The 20,208-nt window shown below is 44.1% G+C and overlaps 1 protein-coding gene across 1 annotated transcript in view; it reads right to left on the reverse strand.

The window, feature by feature from the left end:
• Positions 1-20,208, reverse strand: part of cdh22 (cadherin 22) — a 767,168-nt gene that overhangs the window by 279,722 nt on the left and 467,238 nt on the right. The window contains exon 7 of the mRNA XM_078236055.1: positions 10,212-10,348. Coding sequence (XP_078092181.1) covers positions 10,212-10,348 — 137 coding nt within the window. The remainder of the gene's footprint in view (positions 1-10,211; positions 10,349-20,208) is intronic.

Raw genomic sequence — 20,208 nt, forward strand, 5'->3', positions numbered from 1 at the left:
CTTCTAGAACAGTCTAGGACAAGAGGTCATAGTTGTAGAGTAAGAGGGCGGAAGTTCAAGACAGAGATAAGGAGAAGCTACTTCTCACAGAAGGTTGTGAATCTATGGAACTCACTGCCCCAGGGTGCAGTGGATGCAGAATCAATCAATGGATTCAAGAAAGAGATAGATAATTATTTGATCCAAAGCAGGATAAAGGGCTATGGGGAAAAGTCATGGAAGTGGAGTTAGGATGAGATGGAGATCAGCCATGATCACATAGAATGGCCAAGTGGGCTCGAAGGGCTGAATTGTCTACTCTCGCTCCTAATTCCTATGTTCCCATGTAACAAAGTTAATTGATGAGGGAAGGGCTGTGGATGTAGTTTATATGGACTTTAGTAAGACGTTTGTCAAGGTCCCATGTGGCAGACTGGTACAAAAACTAAAATCACACGGGATTGGCTAGATGGATACAAAATTGGCTTGGTCATAAAAGATGGAGAGTAGCGGTAGAATGGTGTTTTTCAGAATGGAGATCTCTAGCTAGTTCCACAGGGTTCAGTGCTGGGACCTCTGTTGTTTGTAGTATATATATAAATGATCTGGAGGAAAATATGGGTGGTCTAATAAATAAATTTGCAGATGGCAAGAAGATTGGTGGAGTTGTTGATAGTGCTGGGAATTGTCAGAGGATACAACAGGATATAAATAGATTGGAGAGACTAGGGCATAGAAATGGCAGATGGAGTTTAATCCAGACAAATGTGAAGTGATGCATTTTGGAGGATGAAATTTAAGTGTGAATTATACAGTAAATGGCAGAACCCTTAGGAACATTAACATCCAGAGGGATCTGGGTGTGCAGGTCCACAGTTGCCTAAAAGTGGCAACACAGGTGGCCAAGGTGATTAAGAAGGCATATGGCATGCTTGCCTTCATCAGCTAGGGCATTGAGTACAAGAGTTGGGAAATCATGTTGGAGATATATAAAACCCTTGATTAGGCCATATTTGGAGATTGCATGCTGTTCTGGTCACCATACTACCAGAAGGATGTGGAAGCTTTGGAGAGCGTTCAAAGAAGGTTCACCAGGATGTTGCCTGGTCTCAAGGGTGTTGACTATGAGGAGAGGTTGAATGAACTAGGATTGCTTTCAACTGGAAAGACAAAGGCTGAGGGGAGATCTGATAGAGGTCTACAAAATTATGAGAGACATTGGCAGGGTGGATAGTCAGAGGCTTTTTCCCCAGGGTGGAAGTGTCAATTACAAAGGGGCACAGGTTCAAGGTGAGAGGGGGAAAATTTAAAGGAGATTTGCAGGAGAAGTTTTTCACGCAGCGAGTGGTGGGTGCCTGGAAAACACTGCCAGAGGAGGTGGTGGAAGCAGGCATATTAGCAACATTTAAGAGGCATCTGGATGGGTACACGAATAGAGAGGGAATAGAGGGGTATGAACTGTGTAAGGGCAGAAGGCTTTTTTTAGTTTAGTTAGGGCATCACGATCAGCATAGGCTTGGAGGGCCAAAAGGCCTGTTCCTTTGCTGTACTTTTCTTTGGTTTTTGTTTTTAAAGCTGAGAAACTCAAATATTGATTTATGCCATGGACTGTTGTTAATGTTACAGTCACTTCCATGACATTAGCAGATCAGCTGACAGTTTAACCACTCTTGGGTCTTATGAAGTGAGGGAAAAATGGACCCATTGATGGGCCTTTACTCAATGTTGTATGTTGCTTGAATGGCGAGGCTCAAGGTTATCACAAAATTTGATTTCTGGATTCATCGACAGATTCAAAATGAACTCATCCCATGTGACAAACTGAAGTCCATCCCTTAGGTAAACATCAAGAATTGGGACAGCGAGGAGAAGGGAGCTAAAGGCCAGGAGCCGAGGAGAGGGGACAATGAGGGCCAGGGAGCTGAGGGCTGGAAGCTGAGGAGAGGGAGAGCGAAGGCCAGGTATCCATGGAGTTGGACAATGGGGCTTGGGGAGCGGAGGAGTGAAAGCTGAGGGACAGGAAGCTAGAAGCAATGGGCCAAGGACCCGGGGAGCTAAGGGTTGGGTGCCAAGGAGTAGGGGTCAAATATCTGGGGAGGGTGATGGTTGGGGGGGAGTTGGCCAAGAAGTGTTGAAGTTGAGTGTGAGGTAACGTGAGGGAGGTGAGAATCCAAGAGAGGGAAGTGAGAATCAAAAAAAATCATCAAGGATGTATACGGCACACATTCTAGATTGTTCCCTCTTCCTGCTGGCAATAAAGAACAAAGAACAGTACAGCACAGGAACAGGCCCTTCGGCCTACCAAGTCCACGCTGACATAGATGCCTCTCTAATCTATTATTTTCTTGCCTCTACGCCATCCATATCCCTCTATTCCCTGCCTATTCATGTATCTATCCTGATGCCTCTTGACCATTGTTATAGGATCTGCTTCCACCACCTCCTCTAGCGTTTCAGACGTTCACCACCCTCTGTGTGAAAAACATGCCCCTTACATCCCTTTTAAACTTTCCCCCTCTCACTTTCAACCTATGCCCCCAAGTAATTGACCCTTCGGCCCTGGGAAAAAAACTTTGACTATTCTCTCTATCCAAGCCTGTCATGATCTTGTAAACCTCTATCAGGTTCCCCCTCATCCTCCGATGCTCCAACGAAATCAATCCAAGTTTGTTCAACCTTCTTCATAGTTCATATCCTCCAACCAGGCAACACCCTGGTAAATCTGTTTTGCAACTCTTCCAGTGCATCAACATTCTTCTGGTAGTGTGGCGACCAGAATTGTACACAATACTCCAAATGCGGCCTAACCAAAGTCTTATACAGCTGTAACATGATTTTCCAATTTCTATACTCAGCACCTCGACCGATGAAGTCCTTCTTGACCACCTTCAAGGAACTGTGGACCACATGCCTAGATTCCTCTATATGCTAATATTTCTAAGGGCTCTACCATTTAATGTATACTTTCCTTCTGCATTCGACCTTCCAAATCGCATTACCTCACATTTGTCCAGGTTAAATTCATCTTCCATTTTTCGACCCAGGTCTCCAGCCGATTTATATCCTGCTGTATCCTCTGACAATCCTCCTCACTATCTTCTACTCCCTCAATTTTTGTATCATCTGCAAATTTACTAATCAGACGACCTACATTTTCCTCCAAATCATTTATATATATATTACAAACAATAGAGGCCCCAGCACTGATCCTTGTGGAACACCACTTGTCACAGACTTTCAGTTAGAAAAGTACCCTTCCACTGCTACTCTTTGCTTTCTATGCCCCAAGCCAGTTTTGTACCTGTCTTACTAGTTCACCTTGGATCCTATATCACTTGACCTTCTATATCAGCCTGCCGTAAGGAACCTTATCGAAGACTTTACTAAAATCCAGGTATACAACATCCACTACCCTGCCCTGGTCAAACTTTCTTACAACACCATTGTGAGACTTCTTACTGTGCTTACCCCAGTCCAACGTCGGCATCTCCACATCAAACTTTCTTGTTATTTCCTCAAAGAACTCAATCATGTTTGTGAGACATGACCATCCCTTCACAAACCATGCTGCCTATCACTAATAAGCCTATTCTCTTCCAGATATGAGTACATCCTGTCCCTGAGAATCTTTTCCAATAATTTCCCCACCACTGATGTAAGGCCCCTAGGCATGTAATTTCCCATATTGTCTCTTCTGCCCTTCTTAAACAGAGGAACAATGACTCCAATACTCTTATACCTCGTCCGTGGTTAAAGAGGATATTAAGATTTTGGTCATGACCTCAGCAATTTCTTCCCTCGCCCCTCTCAGTATTCTGGGATTGACCCTATCTGGCCCTGGGGACTTGTCCACCTTAATGTTTTTTAAAACCTTCAACACCTCCACCCTTTTTATCTTAACATGTCCTAGAATATCAACATCCTCCTTTCTACACTCACCATCCACCACATCCTTTTCTTTTGTGAATACTGATGCAAAGTACTCATTAAGGACCTCATGCATCTCATCTGGCTCCACACACAAATTCCCTCCACTGTCCTTGAGTGGACCCACCCTTTCCTTAGCTACCCTCTTCCTCCTATTATACGCATAAAAAGTGTACAAGATTCTCCTTAATCCTATCTGCCAAGGTTATGTCATGGCGCCTTTTTGCCCCCCTAAGTCCCTGTTGAAGCTCTTTCCTGTTATCTTTGTATTCCTCAACAGCCTTATCAGTTCTCACTTTTCTGAAATTTATGTATGCCTCCTTCTTCTTTTTCATTGAGCTCACAATCTCTCTTGTCATCCAGGGTTCCAGAATCTTGACATCTTTATCCTTCATTTTTACAGGGACATACTTGTCCTAAATTGTTAACAACTGACTCTTAAAAGACTCCCATATATCAGAGTGGGCTCACTCAGATTTGTTCTGTAAGATTCTATGTTCATATAAGGTAGTGGCTCATTCAGAGAACCAGCATAAGTGCAGTGGGCCAATTGGCCCTTCCTGTAAAAATCTATGAAACGCATGTTAGCCTCTGGATCTAGACATCATTGGAAAAACCGCCCTAGTTTACTATGGAATATGGTGGGTCTTATTCAATTGAGTGATAGGTTAAGACTACTTCAGAGGGCTGTTAATTGGTGTGGTACTGAGTCACATTTATTCTAAATGGCCAGTTTCCTTCCCTAAAGGATATTGGTGAATTAGTTTGGTTGTTATGACAGCCTAACAGCTTCAACGTCTATTTTGCTGATGCCTGCTTTCTGCTTCCAAAGTTTTTGAACTAAATTCAGATTTTCAGAAAGCTATGGTAGAATTTGAATTTATGTTCTCTGCATCAATGGGTCAAAAGCATGAACATAGAACATAGAACATTACAGCGCAGTACAGGCCCTTCGGCCCTCGATGTTGTGCCGACTAGTGGAACCAATCTAAAGCCCCCCTAATCTACACTATTCCAATATCATCCATATGTTTATCCAATACCATTTGAATGCTCTTAATGTTGATGAGTCCACTACTGCTGCAGGCAGGTCATTCCACGCCCTTACTACTCCCTGAGTAAAGAACCTACCTCTGACATCTGTCCTATATCTCTCACCTCTCAATTTAAAGCTATGTCCCCTCGTGCTAGCCATTACCATCCGAGGAAAAAGGCTCTCACTATCCACCCTATCTAATCCTCTGATCATCTTGTATGCCTCTTTTAAGTCACCTCTTAACCTTCTCCTCTCTATCGAAAACAACCTCAAGCCCCTCAGCCTTTCCTCATACGATTTTCCCACCATACCAGGCAACATCCTGGTAAATCTCCTCTGCACCCTTTCCAACACTTCCACGTCTTTCCTATAATACGGCGACCAGAACTGTACGCAATACTCCAAATGCGGCCGCACCAGAGTTTTGTACAGTTGCAGCATGACCTCCTGGCTCCGAAACTCAATCCCTCTACCAATAAAAGCTAACACACCGTACGCCTTCTTAACAACCCTGTCAACCTGGGTGCCAACTTTCAGGGATCCATGCACATGGACACCCAGAACACTCTGTTCATCCACACTACCAAGTATCTTACCATTAGCCCAGTACTCTGTATTCCTGTTACTCCTTCCAAAGTGAATCACCTCACACTTTTCCGCATTAAACTCCATTTGCCACCTCTCAGCCCAGCTCTGCAGCTTATCTATGTCCCTCTGTAACCTGCCACTTCCCTTCGCACTGTCTACAACTCCACCGACTTTAGTGTCATCCGCAAATTTACTAATCCATCCTTCCACGCCCTCATCCAGGTCATTAATAAAAATGACAACCAGCAGTGGTCCCAAAACAGATCCTTGCGGTACACCACTAGTAACTGAACTCCAGGATGAATATTTCCCATCAACCACCACCCTCTGTTTTCTTACAGCTAGCCAATTCCTGATCCAAACCACTAAATCACCCTCAATCCCATGTGTCCGTATTTTTTGCAAAAGCTTACCATGGGGACCTTATCAAACGCTTTGCTGAAATCCATATACACCACATCAACCGCTTTACCCTCATCCACCTCTTTGGTCACCTTCTCAAAGAACTCAATAAGGTTTGTGAATTAAACCACTTTGAATTTACAACACATGAACAGGCCATTTGGTCCAATAGGTCTGTACCAGTATTAATGCTCCACACAAGCTTCCTTCCACCCTACATAATCTAGCCCTATAAGCATAACTTTGGGCTGGATTTTGCAAACACCTGCCAGATAAGTTTTCAGAGGGGGTGGCACATAAAGTGGCTCACCCACTGCCTTCCCACCCACCCTTGACCCAATGGGCGGATGCTGAAATCAGCAGTCCGCCCCACGGTTTTTAAATAAATAATTAACAGGCAATTGAATTTGTAACAAAGCTGATAGACAGACCCAAATATTATGTTGCATACATTAAAACTATTGGTGTGCCAAGCGGGTCGGAGTGGGTGAGCCATTTTATTAAGCAAACATCTTCAAAGATGGGAAGGACAGGGGGGTACACTCTTTGGGGTTGTCCCATGTGCATCAGGGACAGCCCTCCAAGATGTTACCCCACCCATTTGTTCCTCTTGCCTAGCCTCCAAAACCTGCCCCCTGTGGCCTTCACTAGGGTCCCCCATTCACCCCCATCCAAAATCCAGAACTTACCTGGGTCCAGGACAGCATGCTCTTCATCTGTGGGCCTATTTGCAGTCCCAGCAATGCCCACTATTGTGTTCCTGCATAGGTGGGACTGCTCGTGCTGCCAGTTAATCAGGTTGTTCAGCAGATCAGAACCCAGTGAGAAGCAGAGGACAGATCCTTGCCTTGTTCATGTCACCTACACCATATTATTGTTGAATAGCAGTGACCTTGTTTGACATGGGCTGGCGGGAGTGCAATTTTTTTCTGGGAGAGCGAGCATAAACTACCCTCCCCCCCCCCCCCCCCCCCCCCCTCACCCCGCTGTAAAATTCAGGTCTTCTTTTTTTTTCCTTTTCAAGTTATCTAACCTTCTTTTAATTGCATTCATGCTATTCTCGTCAACTGGTGTTCTGTGTAACACCATTTCTGGTGTTACATTGAGTTACATCGCATTAAAGCACAGAAACTGGCAAATTGGCCCAACTTGTCTTTGCTGGTAATTATATCCCTCAAAAGTCTTCTCCCATTCTCCCAAACCTTTCTCCATCCTGTTCTTCCTCATCTTCCCCTTACATGCATCTATGCTATTTGCCTTGTCAAATTCTTGAGGCAGCAGGTTCCAATTCTTACCACACCCTGGATAAGGAGCTTTGTCCAAAACTCCCTATTGAATTTATTAGTGACTCTCATATTTGTGGCCGCAAGTCTTCTTCCTTGAAGGTGGAAACATTTTCACCACAAATACCTTTTTATTACCTCAACAACATCTATCAGCCTTCTCTTTTCCAGAGACGAGTTCCTCAGCCTGTTTAGTCTTTCATCAGTGCCTTTAAATTCTTTTTATAATATGAAGGGCAGTGTTGGCGATATATGACCGTTAGGTGAACCATAGAATCCCTGCAGTTCATTGATGCCACAGTGAATCTCTGAAAGAACATCCCATTGTGGCCATGAACCTCGTGATGTCTTGGGTGAGGGGTGTGGAAAATCAGGAAATGTGATTTTGCCAGGAAGAATCGCGCTTCCCAATTCGCGCCATATTTTCCGCCCACGTCGCCGTTCTCGGTGACGGGTAACGCACGCTGAAAATCGTCCCTACTGATTCTGATGGCACACATGTAAGTTGTCTGATTATGAAGTCTGTCCAACACTGTTTCTTGTAGAAGTATGATTAACTAGAAACTGAGGACTGACTACAATGTCCCTTTGAAGTCTTTTTGAAGATTCTCTTTGATAATTATAATCTGAACAGACTGACATTTAATCAAATATAGATTCATGACCTTGGAATTGTGTCACATTCCAGTTGTTTTCAATAAAAACTGGATTTTAACAGACAGCAGTAAGAAATTACACTGTTAGATAGCCAGATAAAAGAATTCATGTCAGAAAGTTCTGCACAAGAATCATGGTCACAATGGACTGTTTTTTTTCATCCAGGCACAAATGTGAAGCAAATCCAAGGTTACATTTACTTCACATGTTTACATTGAATGAGCTAGGTAGTGGATCCTAATGGTTATAGTTCTGCATTCACCTCATCTCTCACAATATATGTCCCTCTACAACATGCATCCCTAGCCCAATTTCTAGAAGTGCAGGTCATCTTTAACACTTTGTATTGGGAGCCATTTTTTTTTTTCAGTGCCAGTATAATACATGTTGCCTGGGAATTCAAGTGGCTGAATTGAATAGTACTTTCATTTGATACCCATGGGTGTCTCACTTGAGCTATTATTCAAGAGCGGGAACCATTCCAGATTTGGATTTCCCTTCCTTCCACCATGCTAAACATTGTCCTGATTGGGATCAGCACAATGTACACAATTCTGCCCTGCAAAGTCTATTTCCATGCTGGATGTTCAGTAGGTTGCTGAGACATCAGGGAGCTATGAAATTGGTTCCATATAGAAAAGAAACAGCCTTATGAATTGAAAGACTGCAATATAATAAGGTTTATTATTTTGACATTTCTCTTGGTTGATAAGCTATGTGCTAAGTTAAACATCGTCCCCCATACAATCTTCATCTCTCATCAGTTGGAGGACGTCGACTCAGAAATATATTTTTACTGCACAGATGAAATGAGAAAAAATAATTAGTTGCCAGGGACCAGATCTTAAAAATCTTCATCATTGCTGTAAGGCTCGATCTTGTATCAAAAAATAAATAAACCAGAGGCGTGTGGTGAGATGTTCAACTAGGTATTTCTATATGATGGGGAAGGTGACGACCACATAACAAACATGAAAAAAAATCTGGAAAACACAATTCACCTCATCGAGTTCATTCTTATTACACAGCAGGAGTGTTTTGGAGAAAATATCATGGGATTACTTCAGGGAAATGAAGATAGAACGGCCATGTTTTGAATGAGAGAATTTGGAAAACTCTTGAAGAATCTGTTAAGACATTAGATATTGCAGTCACCATGTCCATATTTATCAGTGGTGCCTGGTGCACATTTGGAATTTTGATACACCTTTTAAAAAATATCAAAGTACAAACAATTGGTAACATAAGGCTGCATATTCAAACATAAAATAGTCCATAACTTAGAGGCACGTAAACAATCAGGGCTATACTCAGCAAGCTCCTGGAAATTAATGGCTTCCCAGGCCCATTTATTTAAGAGTAAATTCATGACTCATGCCTACCCTGGCATCCTATCCTTTAGATTTAGTTATTTAATATGGTTTTGCTTTGTCTCTTATGCCACTTTCTCCTCCGTCAGCTTTCCTCACTCTGTACTATATTTATCTATATTTATTGGTGGTGTCCCCAAAGCACTCCATGAGGTCATTAAGTGCTTGAGGTCAGGGCTTCCATCAATTTAAGGGTGAAATTCTGTCTTCAAGAGCTGCTTGCCAATCAGAGGACTGGCAGTACTTTACCCACAGCAGTGCCACCGTAGTGTTGGCCACCATTGGTACTGATGTGGAGGAGACCTCAGGGTCGAAGTGCATCTGGCTCAGGTGCCCATGAGGAGGAGGACGAATAGTGTTTTTGCTGAGGGCAGCATGGCTGTGGCAGTTGTTGGGGGTGGGGGATGGTGTTTCCAGGGGCCACAGGATACCCAATCAGGAGGGGTTACACAGCTGCAGTCCCTGCACCCACCCACCCCAACCCCCTCCCCCAGTTAAAGCCTGGACCACCTCATATTGAACAGACTGCCAGCTTTTATGTGGGATATATGGCCATCCCCATGTTGGTAGAGTACCAGCGTTAGTGCGATGAGGCCCTCAGCTGGCAACTTAAGAGCCTCAGTTAGCATATGGGTGGGAATGTCAAGATCAAGGTTCCCCACATCCGATTGAATCATGGGGAGTCAGGAAGAGAACGGGCACTTGACACCCCTTTCACTCCAGATTCAATATACGTGGCCTCCCTTGCCTCCTGCTTGCATTTTACCCATTATTATATCCTTATTCATTCTGTTTTGTACCTGGCTCCTCTTTAATAGTCATGGGCTATTTATCTCTCTCTAGTATTCTCCTTATTTAATTCCCACAGACACTGAAACATTTCCAGCATGCAAACTGGAATCAGTAAATGACTACCTCATCCTTTCCACTGAACTGAAGCAATTGAAAAACAAACCAATGTGCACCAACCTGCTTCCATTGCTATCACGGTGATATTGTGCCATCCTGCTGTCTCCCGATCCAGTCTTTTGGCAATAGTGATGTCTCCAGTGTTGGCATCCACATTAAATATCCTTTCCAAGTCAGTATTACGGTCAATGGAGTACCTGTAAGAACATTAATGAGAACGAAACACAATTTAAATGGATCATTCCAAATCCCATCTAACAAATAAAGGAAATGCTTGTATGTATATAGTACCTTTCATGACTTACAGACATCTCAAAGTGTTTTATAGCTAAGGAAGTACTTTTGAAGTGTAGTCACTGTTTAAATGTGGGGAAATCTGGCAGTCAATGTGTACACAGCAAGCTCCCATGAATAGCAATTCGATAATGACCAGAAAAACTGTTTTTTTGTGATGTTGATTGAGGGGCAAATATTATCAAAGACAACAGGAATAACTCTCCTGCTCTCCTTTGAAATAGAGCCATGGAATCTTTTAAGTCGACCTGAGAGAGCAGATGGGTTAATACCGCATCTGAAAGATGATATCTCTGACAGTGCGGCATTTCTGAACTGGAGTATCAGCTTTGATTTTTGTACTCAGCTTCTGGAATGGGCCTATCGGACTCAGAGGTGAGAGTACTACCAATGAAATCATGGCAGAAACCTAACCTAATAGTAACCTAAAGTTTTAGTCTAAAGCAGCTGAAAAACAGTTAGATATGAGACACATTATGCAAACTGGAATCAGTTAAATGACTGCCTCATCCTTTCCACTGAACTGAAGCAATTGAAAAGCAAACCAATGTGTTTATTATCATGCAAATTATTGCATGAAGTAGTCAAAACTGCCACACCTTCGTCCAACCAAAACACATTTAGATATTAAATGCAAAACCTGCTGTTGTCATATTTCTCTGGATAAGTTTGTTTGTGCAGTTGATGCACATTCCACATGGTCAATATTTCCCCAATTTATAAAGCTCTTCACCACCTACAGTTCTCCCTTCCACCTGCAGCTTCAGACCCCCATGTATTATTTCTTACTTAATGGCTAAGATTTGGAATACACTGCTTGATTGGGAAAGAGGCAGATGGGACAAGTCGGGAAGGAATTGGAAGGGTCAGGGGAAATGCGAAGGGTCGAGGGATGGGAGGAGTCAGAAAAGATATTGAAAGGGTTGGGGTAAAGAGGGTTGGTATGTGGAGTTGGGGAGCATTGACGGATGAAGTGCGGTGTTGGAAGGGTCCGGAGGAGATGGGAAGGATCTGGAGAGGTGCAATGATCAGCGAGATGGGAAGGGTAAGGGAGTTATGGGAAAGGTGAGAGTGCTATTGGAAGCATGAAGGGGTTATGGGATGGGTGTGGGGGTTATTGGAAGCATGAAGGGATTATGGGAAAAGTGAGGAAGTAATGGGAAGCATGAAGGGGTTATGGGATGGGTGAAGGGGTTCTGGAAAGAGTGAGGGGGTTATGGAAAGAGTGAGGGGGTTATAGAAAGGGTGAGGGGGTTATGGAAAGGATGAGGGGGTTATGGAAAGGGTGAGGGGTTTATTGGAAAGGTGAGGGGGTTATTAGAGAGGTGAGGGGGTTATTAGAAAGGTGAGGAGGTTATGAGAAGGGGTGATGCGTTGGGGAAATAGTTTCGCTGTGGAAGGGGAAGGGACCACTCCTGTTCCTCTACATGTAGTGCTGGAAAGCACATATTTCCCGATCCCATTAGCTACTGGATTTTCCGAGGCCCAGGAAATCCAGTTAACTGGTGTTCAGTTTATAATGGAGGCAAAATTTGAGTCGTGTAGACTCATTCAAATATTTAAATGGGCGCAAATCTTCAGGGAGCCGACTGGGCGCCCGCCCATTCCATCCCTGGTAAAACCTGAAGTGGTGAAGTATGCGGTGGGTTGGGTTCAGTTTTCAATACTTTAACATTTTAGCATCTCTCCTGACCCAAATTCATCCCTTTTTGGCAATCTCCAATCCCCCCCACCACCGCCACCACAACCCAAGCATTATCTGTGTAACGAGAAATGGCTGGTGATGTTGTTGGTTTGGGTGCCCAGAACCAGGGTTCACATCTGAGGATCCAGGGGAGACTGAGGAGTCTTTAAGACCGAGATAGAAAGGTTCTTGATCAATGAAGGGGATCAAGGATTACAGGGCAAAGGCAGGAGAATAGGGATGAGAATCATATCAGCCATGATTGACTGGCGGAACAGACTCGATGGGCCAAATGGCCTAATTTTGCTCCGATAGCTTATGGTCTTATGAAGAGAATTTTTTTTTCACCCATAGTGGAATTCGCTACCACAGAAGTAGTTGAGGCCAAAACATTGGATGTTTTCAAGAAGCAGCTAGATATAGCTCTTGGAGCGAAGGGTGTGAGGGGAAGGCGCGATCAGGCTATTGAGTTGGATAATCGTCCATGATCATAATGAATGGTGAATCAGGTTCAAACAGCTGAATAGCCTCCTCCTGCTCCTATTTTCTATGTTTCTGAGGAACAAAAACCCAGTATCAATTCAGCTCTGTGACATTAATTAGATGTTGTATCAAGGGAACATTAAGACAGTCGTTCTTGAAATCCCATGCAGAACAATTACGCATTAAATAGAAAAACGAATCAATCCTGAATTATGGTCAGTTTTTGTGCTGTCAGTTGTGACCAAATTGGTTAATGATCACAATTTCATTTTACTTAGGTCTATTACAGCTGAGGAAGAGAAAAAGAGAGAGAGAGAGAGAGTGAGAGGGGAGAGGGAGGGAGGAAAGAGAGGGAGAAGGGGAGGTAGAAAGAGAGAGAGGGAGAAGGGGGGAGAGAAAAAGGGGCAGGGAGGGAAATTTTATCTTTAATCTTGCATCATTCAGGAGAGAGAATGAATGTTGTCTGTTGTCTGCATATATTGTCTCAGTATTTTCAGTTCCCAAATAGTTTGTCTTCATGGAGAGTGCCTGTTTTGCCTTTTTAGAAATGTTGGTAAAAACATTTGGTGAGGGGTCCCACCATGCATTCAGCATGACAAGCAAACCCTGGCAGTTTGCTTGCTGTCTCCTGCGATGGAGGGTGGGGGAGGGGTGGTGGTGGGGGGGGGGGGGGGGGGGGGGGGGGGGAAGGTGGGGGGGGGTGGGGGGGAGGTGGGGGGGGGGGGGGGGTGGGGGGGGGGGGGGGGGAGGTGGGGGGGGGGGGGGGGGGGGGGGGAGGTGGGGGGGGGGGGGGGGGGGGGGCATTTTGCCATTGAAAGGCACATTGCCTGATTGATGGATGTGTCATCAGGAAGTTGTGGGGGCGGGTGGAGGTGGGGGCAATGAGAGCCATCCTCCTGTCCTTGTTATCAACCACCCTCTCTTTGTCTCCCTTCCCTCCCAGGGTTCCTATCCCGTCAAAACAAACTGTGGCTTGGTCTCGCCTCAATGCAAAGCCTCAGTTGGGTGCCGTTCCAGCAGCACATCACACCCTCCCCAGTGGCGCTGCTGAGCATAGAAAAGCTGCTGGCCTCTGGAGCTCCACCCCAGCAGCTTTGCCATCAAACCAAAAAGACTTTCTGCCTATCACACAAATGAGTAATATGATATATGAATTTCAGTGGCAATGTGATGCTAGGTGTGTAGGTCGTAAGTCTAAATACTGGTGAATCACATCAAACAGAATGTCCCAGCTGCCGTTCTCAACCATACCCAACCAGTCCATGCATGCAAATCTCAAAACTTTGGGCAGTATTTTACGACTGCGTCTTGCCCGTTTTCAGGCACGACGTTAGTCGTAAACTGGGGCGTGAAGTGATTAGTGCGATCTGTGCCCATTTTCGCGCCAGTTCCCACTTTACGAAAAAGGGGAGTCTGCCCAAAATGGGTGAGATGTCAATTTAAATATTTTTGCATTCATCTCAATACAATTAGCGAGCTGCACACCCTAATTTACAAGCATGCCTGCCTTTACCACATCGTTCGCCCCAGCCAGATCAGCCTGGAAACCACCTCCTCTTTAAAAGTCGGCTTCTGGCGCTCCATCAGTGAGGATTAGTGAGGAGGTAAGTGCTTACTGTCGGACAGCTCCATGGTGCTTACAGGGAGTCGTTTTGTGGCGGTCATGTTGTGTTTCAGGTTGGGAGGGGTGTGTGGGGGTGGGGGTGGTGGTGGCGGGGGGGGGGGAGAGGCTGCTGGTGGGAGGCTGTTTGCTGATCACGGTGTCCGATGTCCGATTTTAGCACGAACCTGGGTCTCAGCATTGGCCTCGGGTCCTGGGGAGCTGCTGGGGTTTCAGATGGGGGCTGAGAGAGGGAAGGAACAGAAAAAGAAACCTAGCTGAAGTACTGAATGGAATCAGCCAAATAACATGCAACAAACTGATCATGTATAATGAGACTACACCTAGACGATGAAGGAAATGTATAATCTGGTATTGAAGATTAATTCTGAGCCTTCATATAAAACCCTGTATCATCCCCGGCAGCAAAACAGCTCTCTTATTTGGCTCTCAAGATTCTGAGTGTGCTGTACAAAGTGGCAGCCTACAGAATATAGGCTGCACTGACAGGTGCAAGTACTGAGATAGACGATACAGCTTGGATTGGGCATTGTCCACCAGAACAGAAAAATTATTATCCTTCGTCTAAAGTGCTATATATTTAAGTTATTTATTGTGTCACAAGTAGACTTACATTAACACCACAATGAAGTTACTGTGAAAAACCCCTAGTCACCACACTCCGGCGCCTGCTCGGGTACACTGAGGGAGAATTTAGCATGGCTAATCCACCTAACCAGCATGACTTTCAGATTGTGGGAGGAAACCAGAACACCTGGAGGAAACCCAAGCAGACAGAGGGAGAACGTGAAGACTCTGCACAGACAGTGACTCAAGCCGGGAATTGAACCCGGGTTCCTGGAGATGTGAGGCAGCAGTACTAACCACTGTGCCGTCCGATGTTGATGGTTTGTTAAATATGTTATTAAAGATACAGAGGTATGATATCACATACAAAGAGTCAGCTGGAACACTGGAGTAATAGTTAGCAGGCAGACATCTATGAGGCTGCATTCTGTGAATAAGCCTACTATCAAAAAAAAGAATTGTGCCTTGTTTTGTACTTCACCATCTGGTTTGGATTGATTTATGGCAGCAGAGAATGGTTTACAAAAGATGAAGATTGGAAACTAAGTTGATTTTCTTTTAGACAGAAGACTATAATTGGAGCTACATTTAAGAAGAATGGCTGAAGCAAAGTGTCAAGATATGATTTACCACAAATGTTCTCTGAATCTGAACCTTATGGCCAATGGAAAAATGAAGTAGATATATGGACACTAGTTATGTACTTACTGAAGAGAGAAATAAAGTCTGGTTTTGGCACTCTTGCTTTGTAACAAAAGAAGGATAACATGTAAAGTATTTTCAGAGGTAGAGGGTCATCAGTTGGACACCACAAAAGGTTTAGGATTTCTGGTATGATCAGTTGTTTGACAGATTTAGAAAGATGGCCAGTTATTCTATCAGTTAGACTATCTCATGGAATTTAACAGACAACATACAAGATTTCAGAAATTCTATTTGGAAATTCCCAGTTGAGTGCTTGCTTTCAAATTGTTGGACAGACTCCTGGTCTTAACTACAGTTAAATTCCCAGAAAGAGAAATGCTTTTGGATTAGATATCTGAGGCTTGAAAAATCCTGGGAAAGCAATCATTTCCAATTGCTTTCATGGCATAAATGGGACATTTTTCAGTGTCACAGATGATGGAGGATTCAATGCTTGTGGCATTTCAAAACTGTTCAGATATGGGGCACAGCTGTTAATATAACAGAAGAAGCACAAAGAAAAGAAATGAGGCTGGAGACCATTTTGAGAGATCTGGCGGATGACAGAAATGGGGCAATAATAACAGAAGACTGGACCCAGGAATGCCCAGGGAATTATAAACAGCTGTGATTCAAAATATCATTATGTGGTAAATTGTCCAAAACAAAACCATAGGATTTTCCAGACAATGCATGATACAGATGATTTGGAAGGGATGGTGATGATATTGATTAGTCTGATGGAATTGTACTGGTCACAAGAAACTTTAGTCTGGTAGTGAATGTATTAGCCTGGGTTTCACTTATGCTGTGTTGGACAGTGGTTGCACATCCACAGTGTGGATGATTGATTGAAATGTTGGGGGCGATTCTCCCAAAAGTGCTGAATTGGCGAGAAAACTGGTCTAGATCATGCCAGTTTTTTTCAGTGCAACGTCAGACCCGAATCTCCCCACTCTGTGCACTGCAGAGGTCACAATCATGAATATAATTAAAAACTCAGGGGGGCGGGGCCTATTCGCGCCAGAGTCTGACAGCTCTGGAACTCTGTGCATGCGCAGTGGCCCCAATCTGTCAGTCTCCCCGTTTGCTGGCCAGCTCAATCGCTGGCCAGCCCGGGACCATCGCAGTGCTGCCCCTCCAGTGCCCCCCACGTCCCGATCGCAGCTTCTACAACAATTCCTGGGCCAGCCCCCACCACCCCCCCAGGTCTCAAAGCGCCCCGATGTCCAGCCCACCCCCCCCTAGCAGTGGCGATCCCCCCCACCACAGCAGACCCCCCCACCCCCCGATGGGAGGCAGACCTCCCCCCCCCCAGCAGACCACTCCCCCAGCCTGCCCCAATCACTGGTCTACCTCAAGCCCAGAGATGCAGTGGGGCGCCCCACCCCCAGCAATCTCTTCCTAGGCTCCGCCCATAATAGGCCCTGCCCCCCTTGGCACTGCCTCATGGCAGTGGCCAGTGCCAAGGTGCCCCCTCAGCATGGGCACTTTGCCACTTGGGCAGTGCCAGGGCACACAGGCTGGCACTGCCAGGGTGCCTATGCCCAGGGGGCATCACCCCCCTGCCATCTGAACTCCTGGGGGGCTCTGATTGCCCCCCTTCACTCTGGCAGGGTCTCCCGCTATTTCCCCACAAGTGGGGGAGCCACTCTAAACCCCGCCAGAGTGAAGTACTCCTGGTGGGGTGGGAGATGCTATCGGGCCTGGCACGGAACTTGCCGGGCCCGATAATCACAGGTAAACTACATTTAAAATATATTTAAAACAGATTAACATCTTTTACCTCGCTTCCTGCCGGTTTCCAGTGCAGTCCCGACTGCGCCTGTTCTCTGGCTCTGGGAGACGCACATGTGTCCCCAACGCATGTGCGAAACCTGCGACATGGCCGACACACGATTCTCCCGACCGGATCCGCCAGAAAATTTGCGGGTTGCGATGGGAGAATCGCCCCCATTATTTGGGTTCACTCAGTAGTTAGGATCAAAGAAAGGTCAGTGAATATGAAAATTCTACTTGCTTCAGGCATCAGATGATAATATGCTAAAATCACTCAAATGATGAGTGATTCCATGTAAAATGACTGGAGTAAGCCACTTTAATAGATTGGTATCTTTATCGAGTGAAATATTGTTACCACTGAGCACAAATAAAATTTGACCTGGAAAATGAAGTGATTGTCTTTAGAAAGTTGGTAAATTTTCAATTTGGAACCCGAGTTTGATTCCTGGCTTGGGTCACTGTCTGTGTGGAGTCTGCACATTCTTTCCGTGTCTGCGTGGGTTTCCTCTGGGTGGCCCGGTTTCCTCCCACAGCCCGAAAGATATGCTGGTTAGGTGCATTGGCCATGCTAAATTCTCCCGAACAGGTGGAGTGTGGTGACGAGGGGATTTTCACAGTAACTTCATTGCAGTGTTGATGTAAGCCTACTTGTGACTAACAAATAAACTTCACTTTAATTTACGCAATCAGGACATTACTGAATTACAAACCCTGGCACCTCTAATTAGAATGTCAAATGTGTTTTAATGGCATCAGGTGATAGGAGTTTGAGAGAAAGAAAACAAATTGTTTAAAGTTACGTTTGCAATTTGTTCATTCCCCTTTGCACAGGTTAAAAATTCTATTAAAGGAGGAAGAAGTAGTTGATGATGAGTACATATTACTTATTGAAAAGACGAGTGAAAAATGTGATACCTGGTAAAAGTATTAGAGGACACTATCACAGCCTATTGTAAGTCTCCAATTTTCAATTAACTTTAATAAGGTAGTAGCTACAGATTGAAAGGTATGGGACAAGCTCAGAAACATTTTCACTTTACATCACAGAGACATGTCAACAAGATTCACTCTGTTTACAGTAATACAGGATAAAGACAAGATTGACTGTGGACAAAATCATGGTAAAATGGATAGGGACGGGACTGGAGGCACCAGCTAAATTCCTAAGGGGGAGAATTTGCCAATTATGGATTTAGAGATATGTATGAAGATATGAACATTGTTGTAATAAACACTGCATCTGGAATCTCCTTCACTAATGGGCATTGTGAAAAAAATCACATGGTGATCGATGAGATGCTCCATAAGATCTTAGTTGAACAACTAATTTGTAAGCTAATATCTGCCCTGATGAGGGCTGTCCGTGCAAAATATTCACTTCAAATGGTTGGGAGAACTACAGTCCATATTAATTGATCACTGGAAGAAATCTAAAGAAAATTTGAACCTTGGAGCATTGCATAAGGCCATCAGAGATAAATATTAACCCTGGAGGTTTAGTACACGATAAAATAGAGCCGCAAAGAGTGGAAAGGGCCAGGCAAAGTAGTAGGGCATGATGGGAAGACAGTAATTCTCCAACATTTGGGTGAAACTTGGGTTGGGTCAAACATTCATCATGGTTAATTGGGATTCATTATAAATTTGCAGAATCTGAGCAATTAGTGGAAGGTGATGGAGGCATCCTACACCTCATGTGCTAATAAATTTGACAGTTATGAAGAGCAGAGTGCAGTTCATAAAGGGCTGGATGATGACATAAAGCGTTATAGCAATTTACATAATAGGGCAATTTATCCCAAAAGGCAACTACTGAAAGTCAGCACCGGGGTAACATACATAACAGAAGAGTCCAGTGAATGGAGGGATGTGAGAATTGTAAGGTGAGCACAGAAAGCAAGCCTTATCACACAGGAGCATATGTAGGGAAAAATTCCTTCCTGATGGGGCATAAAAACTAAAGTTAGACTATTGGCTTGGGATTTCAAAGAGAGAGTTAGTGATCAATATGTTAGAGAGTAGGGAAAGTGATCCTGAAGATTTTCTTAGCTTTCTTAGCAATGTGTTTTTGTGGGAATGTATGTCCATCGATATAACAGCTACATTTTTGCAGGGTGAAAAATTTCAAAGCAAACTGTTTTTAAACCACGTAAAGAAAGCAGTGATATAGAAAGGGAGCTGTGGAATTTGAACAAATGTGTTTGTAGATTATAGTCTTCCTCAGCAAGGTCTGTCTTGCTAAAAGTACATTGTATTAAGCTGAAAACAGAACCAGCAATGTTCTGCTGCTATCACAAAGAGAAATGCATATGTTTCTTTATGATGTACATCAATGAATTTCCATGGAGAGGTTCTGCAGAATTTATGTAATTTGTTATAAATAAGATAAAAGCTGTTGTATTATGTGCCTGCATGCCATTGAAATGGGATGGGCAGTAGTATCATCCATGGTATGATGGATGGAGTCACATGGTAATAGACTCAGAGAGAACACTCTGAAGCCGACCTGCATGGTGAACAGCACCATACATGATAGTGATCTGTGATCTGTAATTAAAGACTAACAATAGACAGTTCATGTTTAAATATCCAAGCCTCAAGATGACCTCATTGAGACATCTAACAAACTGATATTATGACAAAATGGAATTTAAGATGGGAAGTCAGACTTCAGAAATATTTAAATATACATGGTTTGACATTAATTGCACTAGATTGGGAGTGACCTCGAATCACCAATCCAGTTTAGAAAGTGTTAATCATGCCCTGATAATCAGGCCAGGTCCCCTCAGAAAGATGATCATGCATCCAAGGAAAGCTAAAACAGTTGAGTTTGATTGGACGTTTAAACTGGCCAAGCACTCAGACAAGGCCCAATGTTAGTTATGACAAATTGCAATTGAGTTCTATGATGAAATACGCTTGTCAGAGTCAGTGGTGAT

Source organism: Mustelus asterias, chromosome 20 (assembly GCF_964213995.1).
Source record: "Mustelus asterias chromosome 20, sMusAst1.hap1.1, whole genome shotgun sequence".
NCBI lineage: Eukaryota > Metazoa > Chordata > Chondrichthyes > Carcharhiniformes > Triakidae > Mustelus > Mustelus asterias.